General features: G+C 35.7%; 1 protein-coding gene across 6 annotated transcripts in view; it reads left to right on the top strand.

Annotated features, from left to right (window-relative positions):
• The window catches only part of DIAPH2 (diaphanous related formin 2), a 264713-nt gene that overhangs the window by 41981 nt on the left and 199500 nt on the right, over nucleotides 1-23232 (top strand). For 5 of the 6 annotated variants that reach the window (XM_052813767.1, XM_052813766.1, XM_052813763.1 and 2 more), the window contains 8 exons: nucleotides 2695-2805; nucleotides 4992-5110; nucleotides 6116-6232; nucleotides 8019-8137; nucleotides 9605-9669; nucleotides 11856-11960; nucleotides 14481-15065; nucleotides 22198-22312. In XM_052813767.1, coding sequence (XP_052669727.1) covers nucleotides 2695-2805; nucleotides 4992-5110; nucleotides 6116-6232; nucleotides 8019-8137; nucleotides 9605-9669; nucleotides 11856-11960; nucleotides 14481-15065; nucleotides 22198-22312 — 1336 coding nt within the window. The remainder of the gene's footprint in view (nucleotides 1-2694; nucleotides 2806-4991; nucleotides 5111-6115; nucleotides 6233-8018; nucleotides 8138-9604; nucleotides 9670-11855; nucleotides 11961-14480; nucleotides 15066-22197; nucleotides 22313-23232) is intronic. The other variant, XM_052813764.1, reaches the window with a different exon arrangement.

Here is a 23232-nt window from a genome sequence, read left to right as displayed (position 1 = left end):
GCATTTAGGGAAGAAGCATGAAAAAGTACTCCTAAGTTGCATTGCTTTTTTAAACACCCTCTTTCCTCCCAGTCTTGCTGCACCCAAAGTAAACAAAAACTCTTGTACTTGTGGCTTTGAACTGATTCCATTGAAGTGATATATTCGTAAAAGAACAAGTTTGTGTTGTGCTCTTGAAGTGAGTATTTGAGTTGAATTTAGAACCACAACTGGAATGTCTTAACTGAGCACACACTTCGAGTATCTTACTGTTTGAAGTACCTGCGGCAGGAGCATACTTGCAGCATTATTCACCTTTTTGTAATATTACTGAATGAAGAAATAGATAAGCATAGGTCTTCTTAATATAGTTAGGTATTTCGAAGGGTGTTTTTGTAATGAAATTTTCTAGGAACTGCAGTCAAAAGTTTTATTTGGCTATGAAGGATTTTGGTAACATCATCATTCTCCTGGGTAATAACAACTTAAGTTAAATTCTAGCCGATCTCTGGTAAATTGAATGGTTGACCTTTTTTTTGAAAAATTCATTGCACAAGGACAGTGATAATTCATCAATAATTTAGTAATATGAGAAGTAAATTGAGTGGGAGTAAAACTGCTAGTTTTAGATATTTAAAGCTCAATGTTGTCGAACATAGCTGTCCTCTAACACAGCCATCCTCTTAAATTAAACAGAAATTTCTCCCATTGCTAAGATTTCTTCTGTTGCTAAGAAATCTGTAAGATATACATGCAGCTGTCTTATTACTGCTGGGACTTTGGCAGCAGTATATGCAGCCTCTTAAGTATTCAGATATGTAGTAACTATGACAGATGTTGATTGGGTGTGTCCATTTTTGGCAGGGTACCTTTGGAGATTAGTAGTGTGCAGCAGGATATCGTTGCTACTTTTGTCAACAAGAACTGTCCATTCCTTGGTGTGTGTTTGACATCTGCCCTTCATCAGCCGCTGGTGCATCTCTAGGGATAATCTAGTGACTTTAAAAAATTATTTTTATAAAATAATAAAAAAAAGAGTCTTCTGTGCCAGTGATCTTTACTGAGTCATGTCCTATGTCACATGTTCATTGCTGCTTATGTGTCGGTGGATAGAGTTGTTTATTCTCTGTGAACACCTGAATAGCCCAAGAGTTTTGGTTGCTATTAGAATGCAAACTTTTTTAAATTGCTTTTTTTAGTAACTGCAAGTGTTTGCATAGGGACCAAGTGGCTGAATATCCTACTAAAGGATGACTTTGACTTATTTCCTTCTCATAATACAGTGTTTATTGTCAAATTTTGTATTGCTAAGGTACCATGGCTGAAAGATATGGAAAAGTAGGATGCAAGCAGGGCAGGTATACCTGCATGGAAGGGATACCTTCTCCATTATTAGATCATATATATGTCAGCTATAGTTGTCTTAATGCTATGTTTACCATCAGTAGTTCTTGTTTCAGATCTGATAAGTTACTGATGTTCAATAAGTTTCTAAAAATGACATTCTAATCTTAATAATGCTATCACAGAAGAATTAATTTTGAAGTTGTTTCCTACTTTATGACCTTGTTGATTTAAAACAAACAGAACAAACCACACAACATTCCTGCCCCCTGCTCCCCAAAACCTCGCTTATATGTCAGTAAAGGTACAATTGCAAGACTCATTAACTTGTTTCTGACAAAACCATTCTTTACTTGTAATGTATTAGTACAAGCCATTAAGCCAGAGTCTCTTCTGGCAAAAGCAATCATAGCAGATGGCACCTCTTCTCTCTATTAATTTCAGATTGGACATGTACTTTGGCTTGTTAAGTCATGTCATAGTAGTAAAATAACAAGAATCGTTCAAGCGAGCATGATGATACTACATTATTGGAAGATGCAGCTATATAAAGGGAGTGCCTTTGAAAGAGTGTTTTAATAGAAATTTAAGATTCCATAAGGTGTTCCATTCAAACTAAATAATGAATGTAATTAAAACAGGAAGGGTGCTTTTATCTGACTTTTTTTCTCTGCAGCTATTGGTTTTTATTTATGTAATTTTTCTACTCTAATACTACTTCTATTTGCAGTTAACATCTTTTACCAAACTTGGTATTTCCCTGGAGTCCCATTTTAGTCTTTTAATGTGTATGAGCACCTTTGGCATTATGCTATTGTCTACCTGTTTTAAAGTAAATCAATTAAAGTGCACAGCTGTTCAATTAAAGCATTAGTCAGTATCCTGAGACTTCAGACGTTTTGCAGAAGTGCTGTGCAGGAGTAGAAAAGACACCTGGTGAGGTGAATTATTTTGTGTATGGGTGTCTTTGTGGGGATTTTTTTGTTGTTGTTTTTGGGGGATTTTTGTGTTTGTTTTTTTGTCTGTTTGTTTTTTTTAAAATCTGATTACTGTAAAAACAGGTTGTTTTCAAATTGGCAAAAACTGAGGAGAAAGAGGAGTTGCAGTGTGGAACTGTATTGTGGGAATTACTTTCTGAAATAATGTATGATCCTTTATGTGATAAAATTTTCACATAGCAGAAGCACTCACAATATGAAAACAGAAGAGTATTTGATATCGCTTAAACTAAGCAAGGTCAGGTGTTGCATGTGTGCCACATAATAAATAATATCCATCTCTTGACATTTGGTTTTATAATTAAACTGAAATATTCAAAGACAGTATTTATTTTCACATACTAAAAGTTTTTGACTGTATTTCCAATAATAGGTAGCATGTATGCAGCTCATCAATGCCCTTGTTACATCTCCAGAAGATCTTGATTTCAGGATACACTTGAGAAACGAGTTTTTACGTTGTGGCCTGAAGAAAATATTGCCTGTAAGTCATTTGTACGTAGGAATTGATCACAGTCAACTGTTTGTGATTGTTGAAGACAACCAAATTGTTTTACTGAGACTAGCTGATGTGAAAGATTGGGGGTGGGGAAGGTCAGACCTGGAAAGGACTAGCAATCCAAATCTGCTTTCGTTCTGCATAGGTGCAAATTTAGGTTCTCATTAGCTATGTAAACCAGAATGGTAGTTGAAACAAGTCAATATATTAGGAATTAAATTTGGGTAGTCAAATTTAGTGTAATGAGCTCAAAGCACATGCGGTGAATGGGAGTCTGGCTGTGGAACCAATTTTGGATTGACTTTCTTTGTATATGCTGTTCCTGTTGTTTTCTGTGAAATCTATTTTTCTTTAATCTACATTCTGAAAATGCATTTGGAGTTTTTAAGGAAAAATCAAATCGACTCTTTCGTTCTCTTTGAGACTGCATGTCTTCATGCAGCTGCACAGAAGTATGCCTTTATGGGTAGTTGTGTATAAATATTTGTGACTTAGGGGTAGATTTATAGCTCTTAACCAAAAAACCATTCTGATGGTTCTGATGATCAAGAATATGTATAAGCTACTCAGCAGTTTCTCACAAAAGATGAAAGAGTACCTGCTTATATTTGTCTGAAACAGAATTTATACTGCTATAACTTTTAAGATATGAAGTTTTGAATCATCAACATTTGTCAGGAATAAAAACCTTCAGCTTGTAGCACATTGAGCTTTGAAACTGTTACTGATGTGTGTATGTTGATTTTTCTTAGGGTATGTATTTAGGTTTTTAGGTCATGTAGATACATTAATGTGATCTGCTGTCTTTATTTGCTGTAGAACATCTGAAGCCCTGAAGAACTTTTAGGTTTTTTTTAATCTACTGAAAGTTAGTTTACACAATCAATAATGCTTAAAAACCTTAAGAATTGGGGGTGGGTTAGGTGGCAAATAAACTGAATTGTAATAAATTATGATAGAAAACTTCATAGAGTGTACTGACATACAGATATGAGTTCAAAAGCAATTAATATTCAGTGATGATAATCTTTCCTAAAAAGCTATGGTGTTGAAATTCTGTCTCTAGTAAGTTTAATTACTATTTCATGTAAGCTGTAATATCAACTAAAATAGTCAATGCTATCTTGCGGTTTGTTTATTTGTAACGTATTAGTTGCAAGATACGCATTGAGCTCAGATCATTAATTCTGCAGTGAATGAATGTCCAAGGTAGAAGAGGCTTTTTTGCATTAGAAAGCAACTTTCTTAATGATGGAGCATCTTAAGAAGACTTCATGCTCATATCTGTGCTTAGGGGTAAATTTTCAAGAAATTTATAAATGAGGGTTTCCTGAACAAAAAACAATCAGGAGGAGGATCCATATTACTTTCTCTTAATCTGTCCAGATTCACAGTAGCCTTCTCTGGTTTTCAAACATTAGAATGAGTTTCTACTTTTTTGGGGAACATACACAGTTGCCATTCAGTTTGTGCATATCCAATTATGACAATTCCAGGCCAATTTTCATTTAAAGCATAGAGTGCATTCACACTAATAGCTTTTGAGCTAGTTTCCTTTTTTTTGTGCTTTGCCTAGTAGGAAGCTAAACTTGGTTCTTAAGTGTATGAGTGAAATTGCTAGTATTTCTTACAAGAAAAACAAAATTTTCCCTGCTCCAAGTATTAATTTTTGGTTGTGTGTGTGTGTGTCTTTTTTTTTTTTTTTTTTTTTTTAACTTCTCTTGTAAGTTTTTCTCAATGTACTATGGTTGTTTTAATGCTAAAAACTAGATTAACTTAATAACAGAAGTTGTAAGCATATCTTCTTTATGCTTCTTTAGGCTTCTTAAGTTCACTTTCATTAATGTTTTGAAATATCCTTAGGCTGTTTTTTTAAAGAAACTCTGACATTAACAAGCATAAACTGCTGAGTCTGTCCCATTAAGAGAACTCAACTCAATTAGAAGGCTTCATATTTGTTCTGTAGCCCATACCTGCTATGTTTGCTGATATTTTGCCTTAATTTTTCATGGCTGTGCAATTATAATAAAAAAACACCCAGGCACTGAGTTACAGCTTACTCCTCTTCCAAAGGTTAATGTCTCATATTTTGTCATTATGTAATCTTTGAAGGGGGGAGACTCTTGCTTTAAAAAAGGGAAAATTAAGATATGCTATGCCTTGAAAAATAGGGCTTGAAAGATAAGGATAATGAAGAGCTTGATATTCAGCTGAAAGTGTTTGATGAGAACAAAGAAGACGACTTAATTGAACTGTCACATCGTCTCAATGATATCAGAGCTGAAATGGAATATCCTTTATAGAAATGGTGTTATATCTTGTTGCATCGTTTAATAACTTTATTAAATGTAAGTTAGAATGCTCTATGTGCAGTTTATTTGTCACAGTTGCATATCTTGTCAGGGACTTTCTCACGCAGATATCTTTGTTAAAAACTTATTTAGAAAATTAGTACTTAAATTGCATGTAAAATATAAGTCATTTGGAACTGAATTAATTTTTCATAAATCACATTTACTAAGCTAAACTCTGGCTTGTAATACATGAAGTTACAAAATTACACCGATAGAAGATTATAAGTTTGAAGAAAAAGGAGTTTTGATAATTAAGTTGGAACAACAATTCTAGTAAGTTCTGCGGCACTTAAGATTCATGCGTTCTCTAGTTATGAAAAAGCAGTAAATTTAAAGTTACCTAAGTTCAGAATGATTGCTTGCAGTTTTTAAATGAGTAGTAGCTGGTACTTAAGAAGCAGAGGAATGTGGATGCAACCAATGAGAAGAATATAAAATCACTAACAAAAATGTTGTTGCATTACAGAACAGGTAGTGACAGGTAATATTCTTATTTAAGAAATTAAAATTATTGACTAGTGTGTTTTTGCTAATAGCCTGGCTTACTTCAGAATGAAAATGAAAGCTTTATGTGAAATATTTTTATAGGATTCTATGATAATAAGTATGTAGTATAATTTTTCTGAGTAGTAATGAAACATGTCTTAATTGTTAAGCAGGCGGTGGTTTCTGTGGATAATCTTAGTGGAAAAAGGATATTTACTAATAAGGATAGTAGTTCAGAGTGTTAAAAGGTTTTACTTGAACAATATGAACAGCATCTAGGGAACTGGGTGTGGGGTGGGTGTTTTGTGTTGTGGTCGGTTTTGGGGGTTTTTTTTGTTTGGGGTTTTTTTTTGGTTTTGTTTGTTTGGGTGTGGGATGTGGGGTTTTTTTGGTTTGGGGTTTGAGGTTTTTTTGTTTTTTTTTAAGTCCTTGTATTTCCTTAACAATGTTTGCACTGATGTGAATGAAGTATTTCATCTGTTGTATAATATGTTGAAAGATACTTCTTCAGAAAATTACTTCTTGTCAATTCTCCAACATTTCCTTCTCATCAGGAGTGATTACTATGTCCGGTAAGTGTCAGGTGTCATGTTTGATTTTTTTTTTTTTTTGGAGGGGGTAGGGAGAAGAATAGAAATCAAGACCCTGGTAAACCGAGTAGCTCATAATTGTTCATTAATAGTTGCTCTGTAACTGTTATGGTTTAACCTCAGCCAGCAACTAAGCACTGCACAGCCGCTCACTGACTTCATGGCACGCGCCCCCTCCCCCCCAGTGGGATGTGGGAGAGAATCAGAAGGAAAAAAGTAAAACTCATGGGTTGAGATAAGAACACTTTATTAGTTTCTTCTTTTCTGTTCTATTAATGATAACAATAATAAAATGATAATAATAAAATGATGATGATGATAATAATAATAATAACAACAATAATAATAATATGACAATAATAGTAGTAGTAGTAGTATTGGAATATACAAGTGAGGCACAACGCCATTGTTCATCACCTGCCGACCAATGCCCTGTTAGTTTCTGAGCAGCGATCGCCGCCTGGCCAACTCCCCCCAGTTTATATACTGGGCATGACATCACATGGTATGGAATACCCCTTTGGCCAGTTTGGGTCAGCTGTCCTGGCTGTGTCCCCTCCCAACTTCTTGTGCCCCTCCAGCCTTCTTGCTGGCTGGGCATGAGAAGCTGAAAAATCCTTGACTGACTTAGTCTAAACACTACTTAGCAACAACTGAAAACATCAGTGTGTTTATCAACATTCTTCTCATACTGAACCCAAAACATAATGCTATACCAGCTACTAGGAAGACAATTAACTCTATCCCAGTGGAAACCAGGACAGTAACTGATGTGTTATTTGTTTTTCTGCTCAATGTTAATATTGCAAAGAACTTGTTAAATATAATAATGCTTATTTCAAATACTTGAACCTTATTCTAACACCCTTATCCCAAAATCTAACTTGTTGAGCACTTTCTCCTTTATTCAAATTTGATAGCTTCATGACTTCAAAGAACTTGAAAGTTAGTTGTATAACTAATAATTGAAAGTACTTCCACAGTGCCTTGTATCTTGTCTTTTCAATGTAAGCTTCTTTTATGTGCACCTCATAGTGTCTTAGCAGTGTCGAAGTACCACATAAAAAATCTTGTTTTAAGAAGTAATTTTTTTGTTGTAAAGGGATGATAAAAACAATTTATATGCAAGATGATAAAATTAAGTAGTAAAATATAACATGAGAAGTCTTCCAATTTTTTTATATATATATTTTTATTTTAATTGGAAAGTTTGGGATATCATCACTTTAGGTTTGAGGGTTTCCTACTGAGAGCTCAATGGTATGTGAAATTGAAATGTAATACCTTGCACTGGTAAGAACTAATAATTTTGAGCACAGAATCCTCTAATCTTGGAGGTTCCTGATGTTGTTGTGTAGAGATGTATATCAAGCAATTAAGTTAATAATTAACTCATTTTCTAAGTAATTGAATACTGGTACTGTTGCGAGTGATGGAATTCACTGTTGAGAATGTGCTAAGTAATTCTTGCAGCGTATATTGCAAATAATAAATGTGTTGTTTGTTCAATGGATTATTGTCTGGCAAAGGATAAATGAATAGTGCACAGTATTTAGGGGAGTCTTGCACTTCTTCAGATATCCTTGTGAGAAACTGACAACAGTGCTTTATTAGCCAGAGTACAATTAAGTCCTTTAACTTGATCCTTTTACTGGCAACTGTGTAATTCATATATTGGGAGTTAAGGTTGCCCCCTTTTTCCCCTCCTCCATGTTGTGTAAATGATTGTTCATGTTCTTATTGTCTTGTAAAATATGTTCTTTTTTAGACCTCAGTATTACAAGATAATAGAAGAATGTGTATCACAGATAGTATTGCACTGCAGTGGCATGGACCCGGATTTTAAATGTAGAGGAAGAATGGATGTGGATTTTACTCATCTTATTGGTTTGTATACTACAAGCAATTTTACCTTGTTTTACTGAAATGCATGTTTTTCTTTGTATTCTCTCTAGGCTTAAGTTGACTGAGTGAACTTTTTCAGTTTTCTGGAAATAGGTGTACTTGTGGAGAAGGCCAGAACAAACTCTGCAGCCTTTAATAAAATGACACTGATGAAGTTTGCTTCTCCAAATTTGTCTTGACTTATATCTGAATACAATGGTCTTAATAACCAAAAATTGCTTGTTCATAATTTCTGTGAATTTCGGGTCTGTTATAAATATGAAAATTTACATTAGCATTAATTGTTAGTCAATATATAATAGTTATATGGTTCATTCTAAGAATATTTTCTGTAGTATTTTACAAGTATTTGTGGTTAGTGTAAGGTAAAATAATCAGTTAAAGCATTGAGGGACTGTGGATGTTCATGTCATGTGGGAAAGAAGCAGCTGCATAAATACTATATAATTTTAAATGGCAGTTACCAGCATTTAGAGGTGTCATTTTATGCTTTTCTTAAGATTGGTGGGGTAGACTTTATTCTTGAAATATAGAGACATCTCTAGACTAAATATTTCATAGGGGGAATTAGTTGCTCTTGGAGAACATATTCATTTGGGAAGATGTTTTTTTGGTGATGTGACAAAAGGAGCAAAGAAAGGATGTTGTACAGGTTGACTTTGGTGGGGGTGGCAGGGGGAAGGAAATTGCTTTCTAAAAGGTATCCTCCATATCTAAGTAGTATTTCTGCATTTTCTATTCACTTATGACTCTAGGTGTGTGATCACTTGATCTTACATCACCTTGCCTTCTGTTTCCATTGATCTACTAGTTTTAGGGATAACTGGTTTGTCTCTCCATGCCAGTTCCTACCTATAATATATAGTTACTTGTGTTTACCTCACTTATAAAATGCTTAAGAGTTTTACTCTGCATGAAAAGTCAATAGAATTGCTTTGTACCTTTGTTGAGTAAAGAAACCTGTGCTTCACAGTCTGTCCAAATTCTCCTTGCCTATGAAATAATTTTATTGAAATAAGGTACTGCTTGATTTTGGATTCCTAATCTGGAAAGGAGGCTTTCTGATTTGAAACCTCAGAAGTAACTATTACTTCATACTAGTGTAAAAATTCTTTTTTTAGTTGTAGATTAATATAAAGGAGAAGGGCATGCAAACTTAGACCTGTCAGAGAACAACTATGAAGATGATCTTTAAGGTCCCTTCCAAACCAAAGCATTCTCTGATTCTATATTCCTTGGTCGTGTGTCCTCACCACTTTCCTTATATTTACAGATTTTGCTCTTGAAAATAACTCACCGAATGTTTGGTCAGAGCAACCTACTAATTAATTGTATTTTTTGTCTGTTGCTTTTGTTTCATGTGGTCATAGAGTAATTATGGTTGGAAGGCACCTCAGAGCTGTGATACGTTTTACATGACTTCTGTGTGGTATTTTATTTAAATTCTAGATGCATGTGTAGACAAAGCGAAAGTAGAAGAGAGTGAAAAGAAAGCAGCAGAATTTTCCAGAAAGGTAAGTCCTAATCATCACTCTTGTTGAGGTATGGAACAGAAGCCTGACAGGAACATAGTAGGCTTGTTTCACAGTAGACAGTTGGTGGAAACTGGGAAATAGTGTATCTCACAGGCAGGATGTTCTTCTAAATTTAATAGCTCTGCAGGTTTTGGGTTTTTCTGTGTGTGTGCAAGGCTCAGATTTCAGCTTGCTCTGAATTTAGAAGCAGATAAGTAGTATTAGCTGTACATATCTTCAGTTGTATTCCTCTGCTGTAGACAACATGGGAAGACAAGATGGAAAAATTCCGCTTGTTGCTATTCTGTCCTGAAATACTTAGGTATTTAACTAAGTGCAGCTATATGCTTAAAAAAGAAAAATAACAATTGGGGGGGGGGAAATATTCATAACTCTCCATCTAGTTTTGGTTTAGAACCTGAAGAAACATATTGAAAAGCAGTGTAATTCAATGTTTGAAAAAGCATCAACTCCTTAGGCACAGAGATGCTAACATTGAAATACTGCTTTATTTCCTTATAACACCCATGGTGTATTATTACATTATGAGGGAGAGTAATTTATTTCCTTATTATTCACACTTAGGAATCTTACAGTGAATTTTGGAACCTGTTTTGCTAACAGATTTATTGTTCTGGTCCAGTTCTTTTTTAGAATCATAGAATCATTTAGGTTGGAAGAGAACTTGATGATCTTAAAGTCCAACTATAAACTAACACTGCCAACTCCACCAATAAACCATGTCCCTAAGTGCCACATCTACATGTCCTTTAAGTATCTCCAGGGATGGTGACTCAACTACTTCCGCAGGCAGCCTGTTCCAATGCGTGACAACCCTTTTGGTGAAGAAATTCTTCCTAATATCCAATCTAAACCTCCCCTGGCGCAACCTGAGGCCTTTTCCTCTCGTTCTATCACTTAGATATAGAAATAGAATCATAAAGTTTGGAAAAGACCTCTAAGTTCATCAAGTCCAATTTAATAGGAACTTGATAACTAAGTCCTTTTTCGGTGATGGGCAGTTTTCATTTATTACTAGATACAGGACAGGTTAGACATTTAAAATTATTTCTGTAGGAAGAATTCCAGCTCAGTATATTTCTTGTAATAAAATTTTTGGGGGGTGTTTCTGAAGAAATTGATACTTATCCTTCTACTTTATCACTATTGGTGTTTGTGCTGGAAGTATCTTGCTACCATGTATTTTCTCAAGTTACTTTAATTCCTGTTTCCTAGATTATATTAATGGCTAACTTGTTAATCTCAGCTCATCACATGCTGCCTAAGGATATGAAATGCTGAATGTACTATATTAGCTGCAGTAGTACTAAAGTTCATATACCATGTTGTTGTGTATTAAAAGCATTCAAAATTTTGATGTTTGGTCTGGTCTAAGAAGCCTTTTGCGGGCCAAAAGGCAGTACATGTTCTTGAACACAATGATTACAAATTTCAGATTAAGAGTTGAATGAAGTAATTAGCTTTTCTCTCTTCAGTGTTAAACGTGGATGCATTTCTAATAGGAGCTATGGCGTCTGAGCTTTATAGAAAGAAAATTGTTGTGATGCTTTTCTGGCAGAGTTATTTATCATAATGTACTTTGTTAGTGGCAGTCAACAGGTTCTTACTGGTGATACGTTGCTTTGTCCTGTGGAAGAATGAATTACAGAAGCTTTCAAAGATGCTAATAATCTCTTAAGCCTAGCAAACAGTAGCAGGATGAAAATATACAGCAAATTTCTCAAAACCATGCTGTAAACTGGACTTCCATTTTATATGGGGACATCAGGACTGAAGGGATCACTGACTTATTTGGATACCTCGTTTCTTATGTTGCTTTATGGATGATACTGCTGAAGCTGCACACATCTCTTCAGATTTAAGCTCACTGCATGACGTGTATACTTGAGTTTAGTTTGAGAAGTCTACAATATTCTGTTGGGGCGGAACAAACCTGTTGAACTTACAGCTCTACTCAGTAGCTGGATCTGAGTGGTTCTGTGTTATGACTTATTGATGGAAGAAATTATGTGCTACTAGAAGAACACATACTGGAAAAATTTTTTTTTTTAAGTTAAAAGTGCATCTATTGCTGTAGTTTAATATTGTTCAAAGAATTCCTGAATGTATAATATCTAGTATGGACATAAATGGACAAACACTTCTGTGTTGGTTAATCATTACAGTTTGATGAAGAGTTCACAGCTCGACAGGAGGCACAAGCAGAGCTTCAGAAACGAGAAGAGAAAATCAAAGAACTTGAAACAGAAATCAAACAGCTACGAACCCAGGTAATAATGACAGTAAGTTCCACAGTTGAATATTTTATTTTTATTTTTATTTTTTTTTTTAATTTTTATTTTTATTTAATTTAATTTAATTTAATTTTATTTTATTTTTTATGAATTGCAAAGAAATTACCCAGGAGTGTGTTGCCTCTATGGAGGCTTGAAATGTATGTTATAGTTGTATTGATTTCTTTTTAAGGTAGCATAAACTACTAAGGATAGTTAATGGAGGTAGCATTTTTTCAAATAGTAGTATATTCAACATCTGTTACAGATACTTGCTTTATTGAGGAAAAATTTCCTTAGGCTATGAAAAGTTAGAATCTAGCCTGGGTTGTTTTTTTTTTTTCTCCAAGTACTTGTTTATGCTTTAACATTACTACTTCTGTATGTTTTGCAGAAAGTGTTTGTTTTAGAAGGCTTTATACTTGAATTGCAAAGGTGGAAATCACAATAGCTGTGCGTGCACAATATGCATACCTTTCAGAATGTGCATGCAACTGATAACGACAATTTTTTTTTTTTTAAACTCTGGATATCAGACTGTAGCCATTTCTAAAATGAATATTATGCTAGCTTTATACAGTCTCATAGGTAAATATAACAAAAAACGCAAGACCTTGTGGAAGTGGAAGGTGATACTTAATTTCAGCAAAGCTAACTGTACTTGCATTGATTTCCTCATAAATTTTGCTCGCAAGTACCAAAACTGTATCTCCAAGTGATCTGTCTAGGAACACTAGTGAAGCAGAGAGGAGAAGAAATGCTGCCTGTTGAGCCCTCACAACATGTCTTGGGTTTCTTTTGTTTAATGACAATGAATTGCATTTCTGACAAGCCTTTTATACCCCTTAGGAACCAACAGTTACTATGGTTTGATCTTTTTGCCTCAGCCTGGCTTATTTCCTGCTCCTTCAATGTTAGGCAAGGTCTGCCTGTTGCCTTTTTTCCTCATCGTGACTGTCTTAATGCCTATAGTCTCACTTCCTGCTTGGATAATAAGAGGAAAAATAGCATATGATGTGCTGTAACCTGGTTGCCTTTATCGTGCTTTCAGGATGCTCGTCTTTTGCTGGCGAGTTGTCTGTGCTATAGCCTTATCAGAGCACTGGCCTTTGCATCTTAATGTAGGCACATTACACTGCATTTCACAGTGGGATTGCTATTCATTGTGTCCTTTGCTATCAATACAAGTTGTTCTTGTAACCTGTGGTGTCTTACGGTTTCTTATTGTGTTTTCACACAGACACTTCTGTTCATACTTTGTTCTTACCAATTTTAATGTTTGTTACAAATATCTACAAGACAGTGTTACACTGAAATTTGACAATCTGTTTTAATGAGTTCACCAATTGTTGCATTACAATGCGTTCATGGGAAACAAGTGCCTTGTGCAAAGCCAAAAACTTATTTTCAGTCTGATTAATTATTAATCCTGTTATATTGATTCTAAGACAGTTCAGATGACCCAGGCATCATGGTTCATTCATAATAATGGTACAATTAGAAGTGATACACATTAACTTTCTAGTATTTATGCCTTTTTTAATCTAGTGTTATGCTCCCCATACAATATATTGTGGCACTTATTTTTAGATGCACTCAGATTTTTCTCAGATTGATCCCCCCCCAAACCCCCCAATCTTGCTTCCTTTAAACTAGAAACAGTAAATAATTGCATGGGGAAATAGTATGCAATTTGGATCAAATGGACAGCCTGTATTACATAATAATTTTGTAATAAAAAAATCAGTTAGTAGAGGAAATAGAATATGAGGTCGTATGGTAGTTTGGCATAGATTCTGATGCTGCTTTTTAACAGATAGTCTTGAAGGACAAAAATCTGTGAGGAATTTGTACTAGGCTGGGATCATGTTATCACTACAGAAACCTGTCTGATTGAACATGCCGCTGTGTCTCTTAGTTGTTCCTCCTGCAGCTTCATAGAATGGATATTGCAATTGCTCTTTCTTCCTATCACTGCAGAAACAACTGCAGACAGATTTAAAGGAAAACATGATTGTTTTGGGTTATTTTCCCCCCCAAACAAGATGTCAGGATAGTTATGAACAACTGTGGTCCCATAACCTCTTGTACTGCAATAGCTGCTTCAGTGATTTCTGTGGAAAGTTTTCCACCAGCAGATTAGTGTTGTTAAAATTCAGCGTGGTTATTGCCATCCCTGATGCCCCAGCTTGCCAGGATATCCTAAATGGGATGAATGTTTTGTGTATTGGTAAGAAATAAAATGCTGTTCTGTTCACTTAAATGTTACTGCTACTATTAAATTTTCTTTAAAATGGAAACAATTTGTTTTTATAAAAATGCTAGGTTATTCAGTTTACTTGGCAGTTTTATGGTACATGGTATAATCTATTGTTATTGCTTCTCATTTAAGTAGGAGAATGGTTGAATTTCTCACTTTCTTGAGGTATAGTTGACTACAAGGCATCCTAGTTGGTTCAACTTCATATTAAACCTCCTCCCCACCCTGTTGAAGAGTTCCTCTTTTTTATATTTCAGGGTCCAGGCCTGACAGGTCAACTGACAGAAGTAGCACCATTACCTCCAACCCTACCAAGTGAGAATGCGCCACCACCTCCACCGCCTCCATTACCTGGTGGAGCAATACCTCCTCCACCACCACCTCCGCTACCTGGTGGAGCAGCACCACCTCCTCCTCCACCACCACCTCCACTGCCTGGTGGAGCAATACCTCCTCCTCCTCCACCACCGCCTCCACTACCTGGTGGAGCAATACCTCCGCCGCCGCCTCCGCTGCCCGGTGGAGCAGCACCACCTCCTCCTCCTCCACCGCCTCCGCTACCGGGTGGAGCAATGCCTCCGCCACCGCCTCCGCTGCCTGGTGGAGCAGCACCACCTCCACCACCTCCACTACCTGGTGGAGCAGCACCACCTCCACCACCTCCACTACCTGGTGGAGCACCACCTCCTCCACCACTGCCTTTTGGTGGGCCTCCAATGCCACCAGCTCTTGGAGGTGTTCCTTTTGCTCCCTTTCCGGTGATACCAGCGTTACCACATGGGATGAAGGAGAAGAAAAAGTATAAGCTGGAAGTCGCAATGAAGAGAATCAACTGGTCAAAGGTATTACAATGTTTGTTTTTATTCCCATTCATAAAAAGTGGCTTTTGAGGAAGAAGGAGGTAATGTGCTAGGGTTTACATTAGACTGTTAATAGTACTCATGTTTGGGGAATTCATTCTGTTCTTTATCCAAAACATTTTTGATGCAGTGATTGTGATTCAATTGGTATTGGTTTTCAAAGATACCTTATTCTATGGGGTAAGCTCGAAGTGTTTAATGCTGCCAAGAGCCCATAACACCCCATATTCTGGGGATATCTGTAGCTAAGAGCTCTCAGAATTTTGGCTGATTTTGTATAGAGTTAAGTTCTACATGTTTTCATGTAGATATTTGTAATAAGCTGTAATAGATATTTGACTTGCCAAGTGGGCACTTCAAAGGTAAAATGTCTTGTTTAAAGCAGGTTTAAGTTATCAAACAATTAAAATGTTTACTTTATAAATCATGTTACTAGTTTTTCAGAAAAAAAGTTGAGTTAGTTAAAGGATTGCTGGGGTTTAGGACAGGGGGAATGAATCTCGAAGTAGACAACTGGGTGGAAGACTGTTGGGAAGACTGCCATTTAGGTACTTTGACAATCTGGCACTTGACAGAAAGAAGGATCTCAAGTCAAGGCATAACTACAGCTGTTTGCTTAATTGAAGCAGCTGTGTCTGAGAAATGAGAGAGGATGTTGAGAAAGGAGATGTATTAAGAGGTTTTAGTTGAGTCTCTAGGTATAAGATGCAGTAAAACTTGGTATGAGTGGGTACGTGGAATTTTGGAAGACAGTGTGAAGCGGAACTCTGACTTCAGTTTTGCCTTCTCTGGGTAAAGCTGTGGGAGCCATAAATTATGTGGTTTATGATTATTTTTTTTCCTTGCTTTTTGAGGGCAGTTTGAAAGTGGATTAGGCTATCAGACACTAATTTTACCTTTGGTATCTTCTCAATAAAACAGTGCATGATTGCTTTGGTTCTGCCTTCTGTGAATTTATTTTAAAAATGAAGTATGAGTGAAACCACTATGGTGGCAATTCATAGGGTTTTCTAGTTCTAAAGACCTTGCATGAAACTCAAAAACTTGACTAGCTTAAAAAGAGAAGGGTGGGAAGGCATTAGCAAAAGTATTTTTCCTAATTAAAATAAATAATTCTATACTTACCATGATAATAAGTATACAGCCTTAAACTACTAAAATCTTCTGTTTAAGGGCAGATGTCTTGACATGAGGTTAAGACTTATTTTAAGATCAGTCCTCTGAACAAATACAGTAATCTACTATAAATTAGAGCATCTAATTAAGAAATGAAGCCAATTATTTTGTGTTCACATTTCTTTTCTTCTTGTGATATGTTCTGGAAGTTTGAAAGGAAATTTGACTTTCATTGCCTTACCTGCCTGTCAATGATAGTTGTACTACAAAACACACTTTAACAGCGTTTTTCTTTCTCTGAGAAAGGCAGGTGTTTACCCTGTTGAGACAGTTGCAAACTTATCAGAAGGTTCTAAAGGCAATGGTGTTATTAAACATCAGTTTTTATTGTAAACCTTGAAGACATTTTTACTAAAGTGAATTTTTAGCTATTTAGTTCTGTGTAAAATTATTACTGCATTTGATTTAGCAGTATGTGGTTTGATATTAAACTTGAGTTAGTCATGGCTCTATTAGAATTGTGAAGCTGATGTTCCTTCCCTCTCCTTTACAAATATAGTTGATCCTGTATACTGTAATGAATTTTTAAATGAGATTCTTGTTGACAGAACGTTGCATTTGATGTTTGACGGATGAGTATCCCAGGAAGCTACCGTAGTTCCAATACAAAATTCTTCTAAAAAAGTCTGTGGGTTGTACATTGCTGAGCAAGAGATTTCTTCCCATGAGAGCTTTCAGAGAATGTGTGCTAAGCTCAGTGGATTTATGTAGTGACAGCAGGAGATGGCAGTAGGTAACTGCTGTGTGTTATTTCTCTTTTGGCCCTGTCGTGAGGGCAGGTCTGGGAGGACATCTGTGACTCCTCTGAGGTATGTGGAGTATGATCGGTAGGTGAATGCTCACTGAAATTCATAGTTCTGCAGAGAGTTGCTTGTATTACTGGTCAGTATCAAAGCAGAGTGAAAAACTGTGATGACCCAAATGAAAAGACAGGGCACCATTCTGTTAGGTGTGGTGAATGTGAATTGTGGCTTTGTATTAAGTTGCGTACATATATCCAAACCAGTAGGAATAGTTTTAAAGCAGTTTTTAAACATAGATAACAGCATGCTACTTCATGTGGAAACCTTGGTTCATGATGCCTAATGTAGTTGTAAGTTCAGAGAGTGCCTGTGTCTGTGTTTATAAAGGTACTTGGAGGTATTAATCTGGGATGTTTATTGCTTGTTTCAGATTAGTAATGTGCTAGGGCAGGGTTTTGGCCACTGGGAGGAGCTATGGGACTGCTCGAGTGACATGGTTGGGCACCATTAACTTCCAGTGAATGCAAGCTTCTGCACAGTCTTTACATGGTTATATTTAATCAAATTTCATTTTTCAAAACAACTTAAAATATAAACATTTATGTGAGTAGTAAAGTGCAAGCACAATGTCTGATTTGCAAAACTAACTTGTAAGAGCAGTTACTAGTTATTACTTGTCTCCCAGTAGAATTGGTCACTTTGTGACAAGAGAAGTTATGCAAGTATCCAGGTGTGTGTTTGCATATGTGTTACTTTAAAATCCCTTTTTGATCAGTATAGCCACTGTTTCTTCCATATAAAGGAAATAAATTTGGGGGTACTAGATAATTGCATCTATTTTCAAGACTGAACCCATCACATCTTAAAGGCAGTTTGTGGTTGGCAGTTTTTTAGTGGTATAAAATGTGATAGACGTATTGAGGTTTGCTGTAGGAAAAAATACATAGATCACCAAATCATCAAGCCAAATTAAAGGAGGACCTTCATATATTGCATGTCATCTGGTTTGAGCTCTAGCTTTGACTTCAGTGTAGTTTGACTGGATATCTGCTACTTGTCAAGGTACTAAATCTTTGTACTACTAGCTAGTGTCTGACACTTTCCTTGAAAACCATATTCTATTTCAATAGTGTGTTGGTACCAAGAACTTAGTAAAATCAAATTGTCGATGAAAGTAAGCTGTTAAGCGGCTACAGATGGTCATTGCTGACCATAAGTTGCAATTTAATATTGAACAACTGTTGAATGTGTAATTTAAATTGCATGCTGAAATAGTGCAGGTTTTTTTCGGGACGTTTCACAGCTGGTAAAACTGTTGGGAAATTCATATGGATGTAGATATGCATCTTTCTATAAAGTTGGGTGGTACCACATTGTCCTGGATGGAGCTGGATGACATGTGATGCCAGATGTTGCTCCTGGCTGAAGATGCTTCATCTTTTCAATATGAAGCCTCTGAAATGCATCACATCATTGCATAGCAATAACAGTCCTTTGTAGACTGTTGTCACTATATTGCTAGGACACAGGATCATGTCCATTGAGCTCTTACATAGCTGATCTACCCTGCCAGACACAACGGAATTTCACTTTTAAGAGTATATGTAAAGATGGATAATCTTAGGGCAACAGCACTGGACTGTGTTTGGAAATCATTCTATTTTTTCCCAAGGGGTTTTTCAGATGGTTCAAGGTGAGTTGTTTTGTATCATTTCTGAATGTATACCGTCAGCACTTCAAGCAAAACCTTCCAAGAACTAGTAATGACAGAAGTTTACTGTTGGAAGAGGAACTAGGCTGTCCTCTGATATTTTTGAATAAGTGATCTTAATTGTCTTTCTAAATAAAAAGTAAGCTTAGGTTTTGTGTTCCTCTAAATTCTGAAGTGTTGAATAGTGAAATGGCTTGCTCTTTGGAGTAACAAATAAGAGCAGTATCATGAATGATTAATCCCCCTAACTTTGGAAGGAGGAATCTAGAAGGTTGAGATAAAACCTGTGTAGAAATGCATGTCATGTCAATTTATAGTTTCTTTTACCATAAGAATTAATGTTTATACCTTATCTTTAGTACTTTGTCACTGGATTTCGAAGTATTTGGAGATGTGCCAAAATAATCTGAAAGTGTATCTAACAGTAGTGGTTTAAAAACAGGCTTTCAAAATATTTAAGCAGAAGGATATTTAAAATAGTCAACTATGCTTTTAATGTACTGATTTCAATAAATGTTAAAATACATTTGAAACTCTCTTTACTTTTTCTGTCTGTAATTCTTATAAAATAATCTGCATATAAGGATAAATGATAACTCCTTTATTGTGGGAGGAGAAATTAAAAGTATCGAGGAGGGGGGAAGACTGTAAATCTCTGGTTTCGGTTAATGCGCATCAGTGTGCCGCCTTAGAGCTACAGTATAGTATGACAGTGCTGGAAACTTCAGGCCCATTATAGAGAATTGTAGATGAGGGTGACGTTACAAGTAACTGTAGTGTGTGCAGCAAAATGCAATTGGTGAGGGATTTTCTTTGGTTTTTTAATGTATAATTCTCAGTGCGTTTCCAGAAAACTGAACAGTTTTTTGAGAATATTAACTTTAATGCTTCTGAATTTAAAAGGAATCGTATGGTCCTGCTGTTTTCTTAAAACATCCGTACAATATATCTGTAACCTCTAGCCAACCACACCAATATATTATAGTTTTAAGAAGAAAAAATGGACTGTTTTAAGTAGCCTGGTTGTATTATTAAAAAGAAACAAGAATGTATGAGTTGTCATACTGGAAAAGATGCTCGTGTATTACTTTCAGCATTACCCAATGTTTGAATCCAGAGTTTTGGGGTTGTTTTTTTACTTTGAAATTCACCTAGACATATAAAAGTCCTTTTAGTTTATGTACTCGTATGAATCATTTGAATTATACAATTTTGTAACCTTTAAAACCCTTATTAAAAAAAAAAAAGTCACTTCCCTTCCTATGAAATGTTTGTCTGTTGAAGATACTTTACCATTGAGTGTCCTTGTCTTCTTTCTGTTTAGAAGATTACTCTCTTCAAAGCTTCCATCATAGAGTTTTCTGGATTTTTTTAAAACTGTTTTTCCTCCTTTTGAAATGGAGCTCTAATGTTTTAGAAATGCATTTCCACCTGGGCTTTTAAGAAAATGTTTTGTGGCTATTATTTCAGTTAGCTTCTCTTATTATCTTTGACTTCCAGATTTTTATATTAACCCCTTCTATCTGTTTGGGTATTTCCATCTGGACTTTTTTTCCTTATAGAATATAGATTTCATCACAGATTTATATTTTGGTGATTTTCTTGGGGGGGGGGGGGGGCGGAGAGAGAAAATTTGTCTGCCATTGACAATATCATTCTGTCCTGAACTTGCTGATCATCTTTGACTCACCACTGCTTTGTCTGGTTAGGTTAGTTTCTCTCCTGCAATTCATTTATCTTCTTCATTTATTTAGGCATCTCAGTTAAGCAGGGAAAAATTCCTGCCATACGTGTAACTTGCACTTTCTACACTCAATTATCCTTGTTAAGTAATACCTGATTCTAGAGTCAGTTGCACTAGTTTTGTAACTGTGAAACATACTCAGACTGCCATCCTATAAACATGCAGAAAAATAAGCTTTTCAGTTTATAATACATATTTGTCATTGCAGCCAATTTCATTGTAATCAATTATGTTCATGTGTTTATAGAAATAATTTATAAAGTGCACATCTGAACACTGTGTATGACAATGGAAAGTAACTGCAGATGGACACTTTGCTTAAGTGCTCTGGGAACAGTGCCAAAGATCTCCTGCATACTGAAGAGGAGGAAAGTCTCTGTGAACATAACTTTTAAGGAGCTATCATTTTGGGAACAAAATTCTTTGTTTAATTTAGTGCCTTTTGTTGTAACTGTCTTCACCATTAGTGTTGGATTAAGGTAGTTTTTAAAAATGTCTTACCTGCAGCTGGTGATAAAGCAGCTACACATTAGCAGATTGATCATATGGTGAAAGGTGGAGGACCAATGTGTTGCAGTGAAATCCTAGTGAGGCTTACAAATATAGTATTTATAAATTTAGAATAGAATCATAGAATCATTTAGGTTGGAAAAGACCTTCAAGATCATCGAGTCCAACCATCACCATGCCCACTAAACCATGTTCTGGAGTACCTTGTATACGCACTTTTTGAATACCTCCAGGGATGGTGACTCAACCACTTCCCTGGGCAGCCTATTCCAATGTCTGACAACCCTCTCAGTAAAGAAATTTTTCCTAATATTCAACCTAAATCTTCCTTGCCGCAACTTGAGGCCATTTCCTCTCGTCCTGTCACTAGTTACTCGATAGAAGAGTCCAGCACCCACCTCACTACAACCCCCCTTCAGGTAGTTGTAGAGAGTGATAAGGTCTCCTCTCAGTCTGTGTATCCTGTGTATTCCTGTGTATCATCCTGAAGTTAAATAGCCCTTGAAAATTAATCAGCAATTAAACAAACTTGTAAACAAGAATTGATAAGAGTTTAAAAACAGGAAGAGGAACATATTTTGAAAACAAAATAGCTGTTCCGAATCATACGTGAAGAGTAAAATTGGATTTCAGCTTCTATGTTGCAGAGTACTTTCTTCTTTTAATACAGTATCAAATAAGGTACTGTAATGAAATCTGTGTTTCCATTTGAAAAATGGAAACTGTTTAAAAAAAGTGATATTAAGTATAAAATTATTTCTGATGTTTAAAAAGATAATTCTTCCTACAGACTTAACATTGAGTCACTGAAAGGTCTACATTGACATATCATTTGCAAATAAGGTATTCCATACTCTGGCAGTGTAACAAAGACTATTCCTTTTACAGTTCTCAAGCAGCAGGGCTGCATATCAGTGGTGAAGAATTTGGGAACTGTCTAGAACATAATCAAGAGAAGGCTAGAACACTTTCAAACCCAGATGCTAATATGTTATCAAGCCTGTTTGGAAAACTTGTTGAATGGGAGAAATATAATAAAAATCATTGCATAGATAGAAGGCAGTTCATCTGATTATGTTTTGTTCTGGAAGCATCTTTAAGAGAACATAATAGCTGGAACATAACTAAATTTAATTCATTCTAATTATCACAGAAGTCTAGTAGCATTGGCTTTAACTTGGCTATTGAAAATACTAGTTATTAACTCTGGAGATGCCATTTTTGTTTCAGATTGAGCCTCAAGAGATAGCAGAAAACAGCTTTTGGGTAAAAGCTGAAGAAGATAGATTTGAAAACCCAGAACTGTTTGCAAAATTGGCGCTTACCTTTGGAACCCAAATGAAAGGTACATTCTTCTTTTACTTTGTATTATGCTTTTATTAAGTTTAAAACTGTGCAGTGACAGTCTCTTTTATGCTTTGTGCAATGCTATGGAATTCATATAATGGTTTATAGCAGGAAGATGATTTAAACTGCTATGCTTAATAAAAACATACATTTTATTACAGGAATTGCTCCTCCCTCACAGCATAAGGGGAGGAACCTTTTCTAACAATACCTCTTAAGTGCAGGGTGTGTTGCAGGCTGATGTGAATTTTCTTCAAATTAAATTATAATTACATTTAAATTCTAATCCTAAAATTATGCTCATCTGCATTAATATTCCTAGCTGCGGGAACTGTAAGTTGTCAGGTTCTTTTAGATATTCCACCTGTGGAGGGTTTGTTGTGTAACAAAAATTTACTTGCTTGTATCACACTGCTAAATCAAAGTCCTCATGCAGTTGAATCACAAAGTCACAACTCTATAATATGCCTACTGTCATGATTCTGGAATATGTGAGATGAAACCATTGTTCTTTTCAAAGTTCTTGTGTTGGTGTCCTTAGTCTTTGCTTCCACTTTTTTTTTTTTTTTTTTAAATACTGTATGCAGCGCTCTTTTTAAGAACGAAGTCTTTACATATACTCTTCTAATTAGTATTTAAATTTGTGTTGTATAATCTAAGAAGCACACCCTTCCCAAGTTATATACAGTTAAACTGCACTGTTACTGTTATTAGTGAATGATATAAGTTAGTTTTAAAAGGTTTGAATATGTGAGTGCACACTCTTTAAACTGTTTGCATAATACCATAGGGAAGTGTCAGATAGTCTACCGATTTTTGTTGGAACACAGTGTGAAATAGGCCTGTTTGACTACTAGAGATAACAATACAGTGAGAATAAAAACCATGCTGGTCTGTCACATGTAACTGAGGCTGCTC

Source organism: Harpia harpyja, chromosome 18 (genome assembly GCF_026419915.1).
Source record: "Harpia harpyja isolate bHarHar1 chromosome 18, bHarHar1 primary haplotype, whole genome shotgun sequence".
Taxonomy (NCBI): Eukaryota; Metazoa; Chordata; class Aves; order Accipitriformes; family Accipitridae; genus Harpia; species Harpia harpyja.
This window is presented reverse-complemented; position numbering and strand designations above follow the sequence as displayed.